Below are 13,542 nucleotides of genomic sequence, written 5' to 3'. Positions count from 1 at the left end.
GTGGGGCCTATAAATCTACCTCTACGGAGGCAGTAACTCAGATCATCTGCACAGACAATGTCCACTTAGTCTCTTAACCTAGACGACTGGCTTATCCGTCATTACACATCAGTGCCAACAACATTCAGATGACAGTAGATCTTCTTCACAATCTACAGTTTACTATCCACGTCCCCTAATCTCACCTGCAACCTCTACATATTTCAACCATATTTGGGAGCAGCCCTGAACACAGTTAGGTTTCCTGCTGAAATTCTAAATTTTCAAACAACATTGCCTCCGTTTCAGACCGACCAGAAACTCAGTGAGGACGGTTATGCGTCTGCTAGCAATGATGGCTTCTTGCATTGCCATAGTTCCTCATGCAAGGCTACCTATGTGTCCATTACAGGAATGTCCAGCTCATCAGTGGTTCCCACCACAGGGTTAGTTAGAGGATCTAGTGTTGGTAGACCACCACCCTCGCTGTTCTCTGCAATAGTGAAACCGCAACAACCTGTTGAAAGGGTGGCCTTTTTTGGACCCTTTTCCCCAATGTCACACTTGCGACCCTCATCACAGACAGGATGGGGTGCTCACCTACAAAACCTCAGACTACAGAGTCGCTGGGATGCCAAACTACAGGGTCTCTTGGATGCCAAACGTCCATCTCTACACATCAACTACCTAGAGCTTCAAGCTGTTCTCCTAGCATTGAAAACGTTCCTACCTCACCTGTCTCGCAAGGTTGTCCTAGTCCAGACGGACAATAAAACAGCCATGTGTATTACCTACAAAAACAGGGGGGTGCAGTCTTCACGACTTATCACTTGTCTCTGACCATCTTGAAGTGGGCTCTACATCACATTATTAACCTGTTGGCGGAGTGCATTCTGAGCAGACAACAAATTTGCAGACTTGCTAAGCAGGATACAGCAACAAGTCCATGAATGGGAACTCCACCCACAAGTCTACCAAACATACTTCCAGAATTGGGGGGTATCCCCCAAATAGACCTTTTCACCACAACAGAAAACGCAAAATGCCCAGCTTCGCCTCCAGGTTTCTACATCCTCTATCCAAGGGCTACACACTATAGCTGAGTTGGTTAGGGATGTTTGCTTATGCTTTTCTGCCTCTGCCACTCCTTCCATTTCTGGTTTGAAACAAACTTCTCTTGCATTGACTCTAGTAGCTCCCACTTGGGCGCGTCAGCCTTGGTTCGCAACACTTTGAGACCTCTGTAGTTCCACACAAGAAACTCCCCAACACGCCTGTTCTTCTCACACTGAATCAAGGGCAAATCGGGCGCCCAGACCCCTAAACCTAGCAATTGGTGTCCGAGGTCAGTGTGGTTACCTTAACTTACCACCAGAATGTATGAACATTCGTAAGGACATAGACCCAGTCTGCTTCACTTACAAAAGGCAAACTTAGCGTACGCCTCCATATGGTTACATCTTGCTGCAATGGCTGCCTACCTCCAAAATAGACCGTACGTTTGTGTTTAAAATTCCAGTCATCAAAGCCTTCATGGAAGGACTCCGGTTATTTCACCAAGGGTTCCTCCAGCACTCTCCTGGAACCTTAATATCCTTATTAGTCTCATGGGTTCCTCATTTGAACCACCTACACTCATGCCGCCTTAAATTTCTTTCTTGGAAGGTGGCATTCTTAGTCGTTATCACTTTGTTTAGGCATGTTAGTGAGCTGGAGGCTTTAACTTTAGAAGAACCCTTCTTCCAAATAGAGACAAGGTGGTTCTCTGCTCCAACCCAGAATTTCTATCTAAGGTAGTGTCTCAATTTCACCTTAACCAATACATTGAGTTGCCAATTATTTTTCCCTCAACCTAATTCTTTTGCAGAAAGAAGTCTTTATACATTAGATGTTAAAAGAGCACTCATGTTCTGAATTGAAAGAACTAAAACTTTCAGAAAGTCTAATCAACTTTGCTGCCTTTTCACCATCAGACAGACAACCCTGTATCCAAATTAGATATAGCCAGATGGATAGCTATATTCCAAATCAACGCAAAACTGACGGGTTAGCCACCGCTTCAAGGGGAGGTGGTGGAACTGCTTTACAGTCTATGCAGAGCATGTGTATTTACAGCCACACATGCCATTGGATGGAATATTACTTACCCTATATGCATCTGTTTGTGGCATGTAGTGCTGTAGACATGCATCCACCCTCTTCCCCAGATACCTGTGTCCGTTGTGGTTTCCTTATACATTTACACTTCTAATGGCTGTTGCATTATTTGCACACACTTTACACTCCTTTCTCACCTGCTTGCGGGAAAACAATCTAACAATGTAGTCGATGTCCATGTGCATTATCGCCAAGAGGAGGAGTCACTTGACCTTGTGATTTGAAAGACTTTGGGGGGGAAAAAAACAACTTTCACACCCAACATTAGATTGCAGGAGAATGCAGAGCATGTCAATCTACAGTCTACATGTCGCGAACAAATGCTTGCAGGGTAACATATTCCTTACTGTCAGGCATCAGTCAAACAATGCGGTTTGCATTGCCTTTCTAGTTCACACTGTGAATAAAAAAGCAGGAGATGCCACGTGGCCTTGGAGCTCTTCTTTTTTTTGGCTTTCATTGCCCTAAAGGCAGGGAAGAGTTTCAACAGGCTACTCCTTACAATTTTCACCACACTCTTGCTCATTACTGATATTTCAGTAGCGGGTGGACGAGCCTCCTTGATGAAATCTGTACTTGGTGCTGATAAGCTGCTCAGTACCAAGGCTACATTGACACAGCAGCTTGCTTTCATTGACTGGATTTATTACTTTCAACTTCATTAAAAAAAATTTTTTTAACTTGCATACCAGTATCTTTCAAACATTAATTACTCCAGTATTAGAACATGAAAGTTTATCCACTACATCTTCTAGAACACCAGTGAAGCATGCCAGAGAGGTTGCAGGCACCGCTGCCTCTTCAGAACCCCTTAAAAAGGCAACCCAAAAAATCTGCTAAGAACTGTCCAATATCGCAGCCCCTCAGTCACCTCGTAAACGTGCCATACTGCCTCATCAGTATCCAAAGAAGTCAGATTGCCCCTCGAAAATCTACAGAGTTCACAGCCTCCAACGCCACAAACTAAGGCCGCATACCTAAAAAAAAAAAAAAAAAGAGCTTTTGCACAGTTTACGGTATTTCCGTCTGCGAGAGCACTGTACAGTCTCTACTGAGTTCTGCTGTCACTATCAGTGTCAATCGAGTCTTTGTGCACGTTGAAGTCATCAATGATACAGACTTCATTGCCATCAACAATAACCATTACATCATCGTCCACTCCCTCTCTGACTACAGTCATCCCGCCAGCACTCAACAACGCTCCTGCTGACAATCATCACCTTGACGCTCCCATTGCCACTATCGTTGACAGGACTGTTAACGCCTCCACCATAGACAGGGCAATTGCCTACACTGATTTAACTAAGATGGGTTCCCTAAATTGATAATTCAAACACCAAGGAGGCGAAGACCCACGGGCCTCCCTCTATTCTTGACAAAAGCAACATTGGCAACCCAAATAAGACTGAAATCTTTGAAACCTACACAACTGACACCATCTATAACCGCACCAATTAAGGTGTCGGCACACCTGCCATCCCAACAGCTGGATGACGAATCTGATGAGACTGACCTTTGTGGACCGGCAAAGAGTCCATCTGAGCTGCATGCCAAATATCAAGACTACTCCGAGGAAGAAGAGTAATAATATCAGCAACATTACTCGCAAGAATGTCAACCTCAACAGTATCAACAAGACATGATATGCGTTCCGTCAGTCCTTATATCGGATCTACAATCAGTGTTAGCAGGTTTTTAGAGCACGTTTCCTTTCAGTAGTTACTCCTGCGCAGCAGGGTCCAGCCTCTGCAAATGCTAAAATCCCCCCTCAAACGCTTCCTCCTCAGCCAGTGTTTGCCTACAGTGCCAATCACACTGCTCTCAACTGGTGGTGCCTCTACAGAACCCAATATCTTCTGAGGAAGAGAGAAGGTAACATTCGGACACATCAGGATGAATGGGATGATTCAGTCTTGCCCACACCAGCATCCCCAACACCACCTATAGTTGAATCATCTCCGGTAGACATAGGTTTCCACAACTTCTTAGAGTAAGCTGCCACATGATTCGACTTGCCCATGGCTGATGCACAACAGGACTGATTTCTGTGTAAATTCAAAGAGCCTTATCGGAAAACAGCCAGGGCCGTTCCCATTTTAGACTGTGTGGAGTACAGCTTAAAGATTATGCATAGTCCAGCTACAGTACCTGCATTATTGCCCAAACTGGACAAGGAGTACAGATCCCCAGAAGATGCTCCTGCCTAATAGGTCAGCCTAAACCTGATTTGGTCAACTCACAGGCACCACAATGCAGAACAAGAAATCCCTCCACACCTCTGACAGCACCACCTGATAAAGACTGCAGACTTCTTGATAAAATAGGCAAGTGCTTTTCGGCAATGTCTGCCCTGCCTGTTAGAGCTGCAAATTACTTGGTGCGCCTCAGCAGGTATCGAAGAGTTATGGTCAGGTATGTCCCAATATTTGGAGGAGCTCCCCAATAACATCAGAGTGGAAGCAAAGAAGGTGTTGCTGGAAGGCCAGTGTTCTTCCTCTGAAATGGACAGTGCCCTAGCCTCTACTGATTTAGACAGCTGGCAGGAGTGGCAGTACTACGCGGTTATCGATAGCTTAAGGCTACCAACTTCAGACCAGAAGTTCAAACAAAGATACTGGACTAGGCATATGATCAAGATGATTTGTTTGGGAAGCATGTGGATGAGGCTCTCCCAACTATCAAATCTGACATACACTGCTGGGTCGCTAGACACATTGCAGTACAGGAAAATGCTTTTTCACGGTGCTAGGGGAAGAGGTCAACCTGCCTTTCGTGGAGGATATCGCCAGTATTAGTATCAAGCATACTCCTCCAGTACTCAACAGATTTGATCTCAGTATCATCAGAGATGACCACCCGCTGCTGCGTACAATCAACCTTCTCCAAGGGGAGAGTCCGCACAGAAGGTCAAAGACACCTCCCTCAGACAATGACTGCAACTTGAAGCCAGCTACCACAATTCCTCCCCAATCCAGGGTACCAGGGAGAATTACAAAACTCCTACATCAATTGAGGCAGATAACTACAGGCCAATTGGTCCTAGAACTAGTTTAATTTGGACACCTTTTAGAATTTGTACAAAGACCCCCATCTAACCCCACCCCAACCAGGGGTGCAAAACATATACACTTGCTCAAATTGGAAGTAAAGACCATGTTAAAAAAAAAAAATGGGCAATAGAATTCCCTCCTCCCCAAAGGGAAAAAGTTTCTATTCCCGTTTCTTCCTAATCCGACAGAAGGTCATGACGATGGAGACCAATTCTAGACTTCAGAGAACTTAACAAATGTCTCAAGAAACCACAGTTACGCATGGTCACAGTCCAAAATATTTTGCTGCTCCTCAACAAAGGGGATTACAAGACTTCCCTTGACCTCCAAGATGCTTATTTTCACATATCCATTCACCAGAGGCACAGAAAATACCTGTGGTTTACTGTAGGTGGCAATCATTCAATTCAGAGTCTTATTCTTTGGTCTAAAGTCTGCTCCCTGCATCTTCACCAAATGCTTTGCACCAGTCACAGCTTCTCTGATATCCGAGGCATCAAGTCTTTTCCTCCCTCTACGACTGTTTGTTGAACGCTCCCACCAAACACTCTGCAAAGTTTTCCACCACAGATAGATACTTTATACCTCTTCGAGCTAAGGGTCACTCTCAACCCAGACGAATCAGTGCCCCACCTATCATGGAAAATAACCTTCTTGGGAGCCGTAGTTGGTACAAGCCTCTATACGGCCTACCCTAGAGTGAAATTTAACCCTAGCAGGACAACTACACAAGTCCCATACCGTTCGCCTTTAGAAATCTCTCCTAGGCTGGTTGTCCTCATGTATCCATCTTCTACCGTACTGTCGGCTACATATGCTTCCTCTTAAGGGAGCACTGGATAGCCAGTGGAAACAAGCGACAGGCTTGTTCGTGGATATCATTGAAGTAACTCCGTTCATAGTCAAGTGTCTCGACTGGTGGACAAACCCTGCAAATATCTGTAGGTCTTCCATTCATACCTCAAACCTCCCCACTAGTTATATCAGCGGATGCGTCCCTAGATGGATGGGAAGGTGACCTTCAGGTCGGTGGCAAGTGGCTGTCACAGAAATCTTCTAGTGTTAAGTATAACTGGCACTGCAAGCCTTCCTTTCCAGGATCAAACATCCTATGGTGCTTGTCAGAACAGACAGCACAGCAACAATGCACTACATAAACAGGGAGGAACTCTATCTTGCCTACTGTCTCAGGAGGTTCAGCTAATCTGTAGCTGTTGTGTCACCCAGTACACCTGAAGGTGGAACATGTGCCAGGACACCAGAACACAATAGCAGATGCCCTAAGCAGGATGAGCACCACTTGTCACGAGTGGGAATCGGACCAGGGAATGCTAGACTCTCTTTCCCTGTGGGGCAAGCAGAGTATGGATCTCTTTGCGACCCCACAGAACACCAAATACCAGTTCTTCGCAAGCTGTCATCCCTATCTGGTTTTGGGGAGGAATTTATTTTCAAGGGCAAGGTTTGGTATATTTACGTGCACCTTTCCTCCGATTCCTCTTCTTCCAAGGGTGCTCAAGATGAAAGCTGAACCCTGACAGATCATACTAATAGCCCCTGCATGGCTGCTTTAGCACTGGTACACAGCTTTTCCCATTGTCTGTGCATCCTCCCATCAGGCTCAAACCGATTCCCATCGTTACTGAGGATGAGCTAGGGACATGTTTGGCATCTGGATCCCAGCTCCCTCAGTCAATCAGCCTGGCTCTTGAATTCCAAGAATTTGGTTATCTGAATATTCCAAAGGACTACAGAGACATACTCGCCAAGGTGCGGGCGGATAGGGCTAACAAAGCATGCCGCCTGAAATGGAAGAGGCTCTGTGGTGTGCAACTGCTAAAGTGCATCCCATCTCTAGAGATTTTGCCCTACCTATTGGTTCTAGTGCAGTAGAGATTGGCGCACACTTCCATTAAGGTGCACCTTGCTAGTTCCAGTTTCAGAAGATCATCAGATAAACCATCTTTATGGTCAGACAGGCTCATTAAGCCATTTCTCATGGGATTGTTCAGAGCACACACCCCCCGCCCCCTTGCTCCCCCTTCTCGGAGCCCCTCCTCCGACATGGCAGCTCAACATTGTATTAGAACAATTGATGAAAGCTTGTTTGAGCCCATCCATAGAGTGGACATATCTTTCCTGGAAGGTGGCTCTACTGCTCATGTTTGCATGTAGGGTTAGTGAGATTCAGTCATTTTACTATCCAACAACCTTTCCTCCAATTAAGGAAAGATTCTCATTTTACGTACTAATCCAAAATGAATTCCTAAAGTCCCCTCTGACTCATCTCAATGAGCCTGTAACCCTTAAATCATCCTTTTTAATCCTCAGACTGCAGCGGAATTAGCCCTGCGCTCGCTAGATCTCAAAAGATGCATCCACTTCTACTTACACAAGACTAAAGCCTTCCGGTAAACAAATTGGCTCTTTGTAGCCTACAGTGCACCTAGAAAGGATTGTCCTGTAATAAGAGTATATCCAGATGGATTTATAGTGCTATTTTTTTGTCATCAAAAGGTGGGCCGGCCTTTGAGCTCTGCAGTGCATGCACATTTCAACAGGTCTATATTCACTTCCATGTCATTGTTTGAAGGAATATAATTGCCTCACATCTGCCGTGCAGCAACACGAAAGAATGCATCCAACTTCACACAACACTACTGTTTGGATATGGAATTCCTGAAATGCACAATGGGACAGGCAGTGCTAAGACATCAATAAAGACAAACCTTTTCCATTCTCCCACCGGCCACATACTCAGTTATGCACATATATATATATATATATATATATATATATATATATATATATATATATATATATATATATATAGAGAGAGAGAGAAATCGGAAAATACTAAAATGTTTACTGCTTACTATTCTGATCCAAGCATATGAACTATGAAAGTTCCAATACTGGAGTAAGGAAATGGTTACCTGTAACTATAGTTCTCCTGTATTTGAATCTTTCATAGATTTACATGTGACCCACCCACCCAGAGAAACTTACCTTTATTTCCCTCAAGGATAGGTGTAGATATAGATATATATTTAGTGCTTAGAAAATGTGAGGGAAGGCAGCTTCTCTCAGGGTGGTTCTAAAGGCTGGTGTCACCTGATTAGTTAACTGTATAGTTTGGTCCTTAAAAAAAAAAAAAAAAGAAAAGAACATGACTTATGATATTAAACTAAGGGCTACAATGTGTGTGTCCATTAAGACATTGCTTTTCTAAAGTCCCAGGGATCTTCATCACGACAACGGCGAAGGATTCAAGCATGTGAGTCTAATTAAAATTCCAATACTGGAGAACTACAGTTACAGGTAAGTAGCTATTTTCTTCACCCCCTCCATCGCGCCCCTAGAAAATTGTGGGGAACTCTCTCTGCCCAGTATTATAAATCAAATGTAAACGTGAGGCAATGTGTTACCTGCTTTACAAAGGAAAAGAAGTATTTATAAGGTACCCCCATGGTCTCTTCGGACTAATAGTAACTGGACACTGAGCAGAGCTATAACAGACTCTAATGCCTCTGTGGATGATTACTGTTTAGTGAATACGGTGGTGGATGAGAAATGGCCTCCCAGCTGCCCTGCATAGCAGCAACGTGGAGCAGTTGTGCAAGTGCGTTTGGAAACCAAGCTGGTGGGAACAAGCCCTTAAAACACACAAATCAGGATAATATCCTAAATAGCCTGTGGAGGGAGAGTCAGCCCTCCAAAGATACCAAGTGTAGAGACACAAACCTTGTAGACTTTGATCAAACCGGGTCTGAGGCTGGTTTGAGAAGACAATCCGGATGAATAGTAGTGAACTGGGGACTGAGCCAGAGCAGAAACGTGGTGATCTGTAGGAGGCCAACAGTGCAAATTCCACTCAAAGCTGTGCTAGGCTGTTCAGTTGAAACTCCTGGCCCTGTATAAGAATTGAAACGTGCATATTTTGATACTGTGATTACCCCACACATGCGTAGTGCCATTTCTGACGAGGGATGAAGACCTCCTCAACCCCAGGTGTGGACAGGACCACAAGGTAAAGAGAACAGTTTGCACCAAGTAGAGGGAGATAACAAACCGATGTTAACATCAGGTTAGAGATTTCTAATACGATCCATTAATGCAGTGTTTTCAGAATTAGCTGATCAGACAACTAATGTTCCACATGCAGTGGAGTAGATATTAGAGGGCCTGGAGGTGACGACCATACTGCAAACACTACAAGGGCAATTGGAGATACCACAAACAGTGAACGTGCTGGAGGTATTGAAGAGTAAGGTGATTGAGGGCATGACACTGCTTGACATTTAGCTAAACTACGTATATAAATCTTAAATCTCAGATAAGATTGCTGAGTATCCCAGCTGATGCACTAAGACTGGAAGTGTAGTGGGAAAACATTAAATATGGCAGTGGAAGCAGTGCAACATGTGTTGTAAAGTGTTCAGACTACACAATAGGTGTCTTCGGGACAATAAAAAGGCAGCAAGCCTCTTGGTCAGACTGTTGGCAGAGGTTAGGTTCTCTTTCATTCCTGATCAGAGCCAGGAGATTTGGGCAAGAAAAATTGTTCTATTGAAATAAACTACAGCTTGAAGGAGAGGGGCATCGCAACATCAGGTGAAAGCCTTTTCACAAGTAGACTAGGCCAAACATTTTGTGGAGATTGTCAGCACAGGACGGGCTTTTCAGAAGATCAAAACCTTTTCTATCACAGACTAAAATGTTTAGAATTCGGATTCTAACAGCAATTTTCATGGTATTGTCTTGACCTCTAAACCCTCACTTAGAGTTGATTAACAAAAGACTCATCAAACAAGGAATATTTAAAGTGTTACGTAATAAAGTAGGTTAGTGAGTGAACTACAATAATTGGCTGTAGATAACACTTTTGGACACTTTCACGGGCAAGATGTTTGGTCTTGCACCAAAAAGCTGTACCTGAAGGTATATTGTTTTGTCACCGAGCTGGTAATCTTCCAACTTTGATTTAAGGTCAACAGCAGAAATATTGGAAAGTATGTATAGTTGTAAGAAGCAAAGCTACAGAATTAGGAAAAGTCAGATTTCACATTTTAGAAATCCCCAAAATTTGAAGCGTTGTTCGGCATCATAGTTGAGTCTTATTTGTTATTATATATAACCCCCTTTTCACTACCTAGCGAAGACCAAGTTAAACAAGTACGGTAGGATACGTTTAAATATGGATTTTTTTTTACTTTTTAGCAGTTTTACATTTATTTCTGTTTTGCTTAATTTCATTTTAAAATCTAGAAATCCAAATTTACTCTCCAGGTGCAGTTAGTGTTTAACTAGAGAGCTTAGTTGAACTGATGATCCTTTCTCATGGTTTTACTGAAGGTTTAAGGAGTGATTCTAAGCAAATTTACAATTTGACATGCCTATGTATAGTTGACAAAACCAGTCCCCGCTACAGTGATCATTTTGTACCTCCTCCCTCTAAACCAACCCATCCCTCCTCTGCATCCAAATTTTCTGTGATATTTTGTGATTTTCTTTGTGATGGCAACTATATAATTCTTTTTGTTGCAGCGCCAGATAGTAAAACATCAAAAGCTGAAGACATTGATGAAGAGGATGATGATGTACCAGGTAACTATAAAGCACCCTGTTGACTACAATTTGCCTAAAGTTAAAAAGCACAAATATAGTAGCTATTTCGTACTCCATAACCAAAGAAAACATGTTCTGTATTCCCTCTCTCAAATCCCCTTTCATCAAAAAGGCAGGTCTGTTAGAATAATACAAGAATTAAATGCATGTTCAGTGTCGAATTGTGGACATCAAAATGCTGGGCAGCTACAGAAAAACTAACTTGGGCCAAGCCAGTAACTTAAACTAGCATCCGAGTACCGACAAAAGCTAGGAAAAATCCAGTTACAGTGGTCAGTCAAATATTTAAATGTGAGATCGGTGTATTTTTCATATGTAAAATAGTCCCCCCTGCATTCCAAACAAGATAGAAGGTCATAGCCCATAGAAAGAGGCTAATGCTCCTGTGGACTGATCCGGATGCGTTTGGGAATGTCTTGAGTGAAGGGCTGAAGATGCCTGCGCCAAAGAAGAGTGGCTAAAGTAGACTGAGCCAAAGCCCTTTAGAATGTGTAGAAAACATGTTCACCATAAGTACTGCTAGCGCCATTACATGTCAAAAATGAGTGTGCAGCTTTGTAGATTAAATGTCTTTGTCAAATAAGGTGCCTGGAGACCATTACAGTTTGAGAGTCCGATGACCTGGTTGAATTTAAGAAAGTGAAAACCATAGTGGTACACTTTTTGCTGTTACAGTTTCTGAAGTCTTTACACAGAACCTGGCTGTTAAATGGTTTTGGGGTAGTTACAATCGCGGTTTTAGACATTTACTTTATTGCACCGACCAACAGAAATATGTTTTCCCCTAGCACAGTCTCTTAAATTGTTGGATCACTCAGGGACTTGTTGTGTGTGTATTTCGAATCCGTTTGTTTTGCTCTCCACTCTTTTATCCGCGACAGTGGCTGCCACCCTCTTTGTGTGTGTACTGTTTCACAGGAACAATCAACAAATCTCTACTCTTTGGATGCCTTTTCAAGTTATTGTGAAAGGTACTGGTGTTACTGAATCTGTGGGAAGTTTCAAACCTAGTGTTTCTATATTTCAACTCCGTCCTATTTGGTGCTAGTCTTAATTTAAACTGTACTAAGTCTGTTTTTTGTGCTGCTTGTTATTGGATTGCATTTGTTGTGTGTAAGCTATTTTACACAAAATGGCGTCTTGAAAATAAGATGCAAGAATAGGTTTCGTTTCGACCATATTGATTAATTTCCCTTTTGTTCCTTTCCAGATCTCGTAGAAAATTTTGATGAAGCATCAAAGAATGAAGCAAACTAAATTAGAAATCTTTCTTGGAAGCCATGGACTTGATTTTACAATCATCTGTGTGGTTTCAAAGTTTTTCAGACATAAACATCACGTGTTAATAGTTCAGTAATATAAATATTTTGTATTTTAAAGATGCTGTTTGGTCAGCATTTTTTTCTTCTGTCGATTGATTTTGCATTTTGCACTTACTCCCAGGATGCATTTTTTTGGTCAAAGTGAGAAATACTGGTAACGCTTGAGTTTTGTCTTCAGTGGAGAGCTGTTTGGATATAAATTGGGTTGCATTTAACTTTTCCCCTTGCATAAATTAACGGATCTTAACTTTCTTACCTCCCAACATATTGTACCTTTTTGAATGCGGTGGCCTTAACAGAGATAAATTGTGTTTTACTTTGTTACAGGCTTGTAAAAGCTATCATAAACTCAATGTTAAGACATTCACGACTTTGTTTTATTTTCCCTGTTCAAAGGTATTTTAACAACTTTCAGCATCTCAACGGTGCAATTTCTTTCTGTACCCTGGCTTTTGCACTTGGGCAAACAGAATAAAATATTCTTTTTTTTATAACTAGATTTGATCACTGAATTCCATTGGTCAGCTATATTTTGCTCGTTATCAGTCATATTTTTTTTTTTACATTTATTGGCCTTTTTGGATAAAGAAAACACGATCTACTATTGCCCCACTACGTCAGTTGTGCCTCTAGGGACAGTGGGGTGTGGAGTGGTAGGGGAAAATAGGTGGCTCTTTTCATGATTTCTTGTTTTGGAGCGATTTATTATGTTTTTATCAACATATTCCAAAGATGCAAAAAGAAGCCACCTCAGTCATGACCTTTTTCTACCAGACACACAACACTGTCAAGACCAAAAGCCAATTTGCAACATGAAAATCGTGCAGAGCATGCTCGGCAAGGCCTTTGTGGGGAGTGCGGGGGGGGGGGGGGGTGCAGAAGAGTAATCCATGGGTTTTTATAGGACTTTGGTGAAACAGCGCATAGACCTGTGTAATCTCGGAGATGTTCTGCTGTGACAGCTGTACTCTTCACACAGGAATAGCTACAGATCTTTATTTTTTGTGATCGTTTATATGGTTGTATGAGCTTTGCTTTGAAGGAAGGAGTTGAGTGAAAAGTAGGCCATTGATACATTTGCAAAGAGTAAGACGAGGCTCTCTGAAGCCTACATGCAGTTAGTTGAGGTGTGTGGCCATCCAGGAGTACCCAGCACCATGCACCAAAATTGACCACAGCCATCAAAGTATAGAGCATTCTGGGCTCAAGGGGCAGTAGAGGTACTTTTTTGCGGGTGCAGTATTGGAGAGCCTGCACAATACTGGACATGCACAGTACCCATACTGATTTAAAATGCCCACTTCTGGCCCCAAAATGACCAAGACATTTTAAGGCCGTGGCGGGTTGCCTACAGTCTGTCAAACCAAACCAGTTCCCAACTGTATTATGCAAGTCCCTAGCCCTTA

The 13,542-nt window shown here is 42.8% G+C and overlaps 1 protein-coding gene across 1 annotated transcript in view; it reads left to right on the top strand.

Moving 5' to 3' along the window:
* Window positions 1-12,499, top strand: part of BTF3L4 (basic transcription factor 3 like 4) — a 37,001-nt gene extending 24,502 nt beyond the window's left edge. The window contains exons 5-6 of the mRNA XM_069232673.1: window positions 10,734-10,793; window positions 12,025-12,499. Of these exons, the coding sequence (XP_069088774.1) occupies window positions 10,734-10,793; window positions 12,025-12,071 (107 nt within the window). The 3' untranslated portion in view covers window positions 12,072-12,499. The remainder of the gene's footprint in view (window positions 1-10,733; window positions 10,794-12,024) is intronic.
* The last annotated feature ends 1,043 nt before the right edge of the window (window positions 12,500-13,542 follow it).

Source organism: Pleurodeles waltl, chromosome 4_2, assembly GCF_031143425.1.
Source record: "Pleurodeles waltl isolate 20211129_DDA chromosome 4_2, aPleWal1.hap1.20221129, whole genome shotgun sequence".
Lineage (NCBI taxonomy): Eukaryota > Metazoa > Chordata > Amphibia > Caudata > Salamandridae > Pleurodeles > Pleurodeles waltl.
Note: the sequence above shows the minus strand (reverse complement) of the source record. Positions and strands in the feature narration are given on the sequence as shown.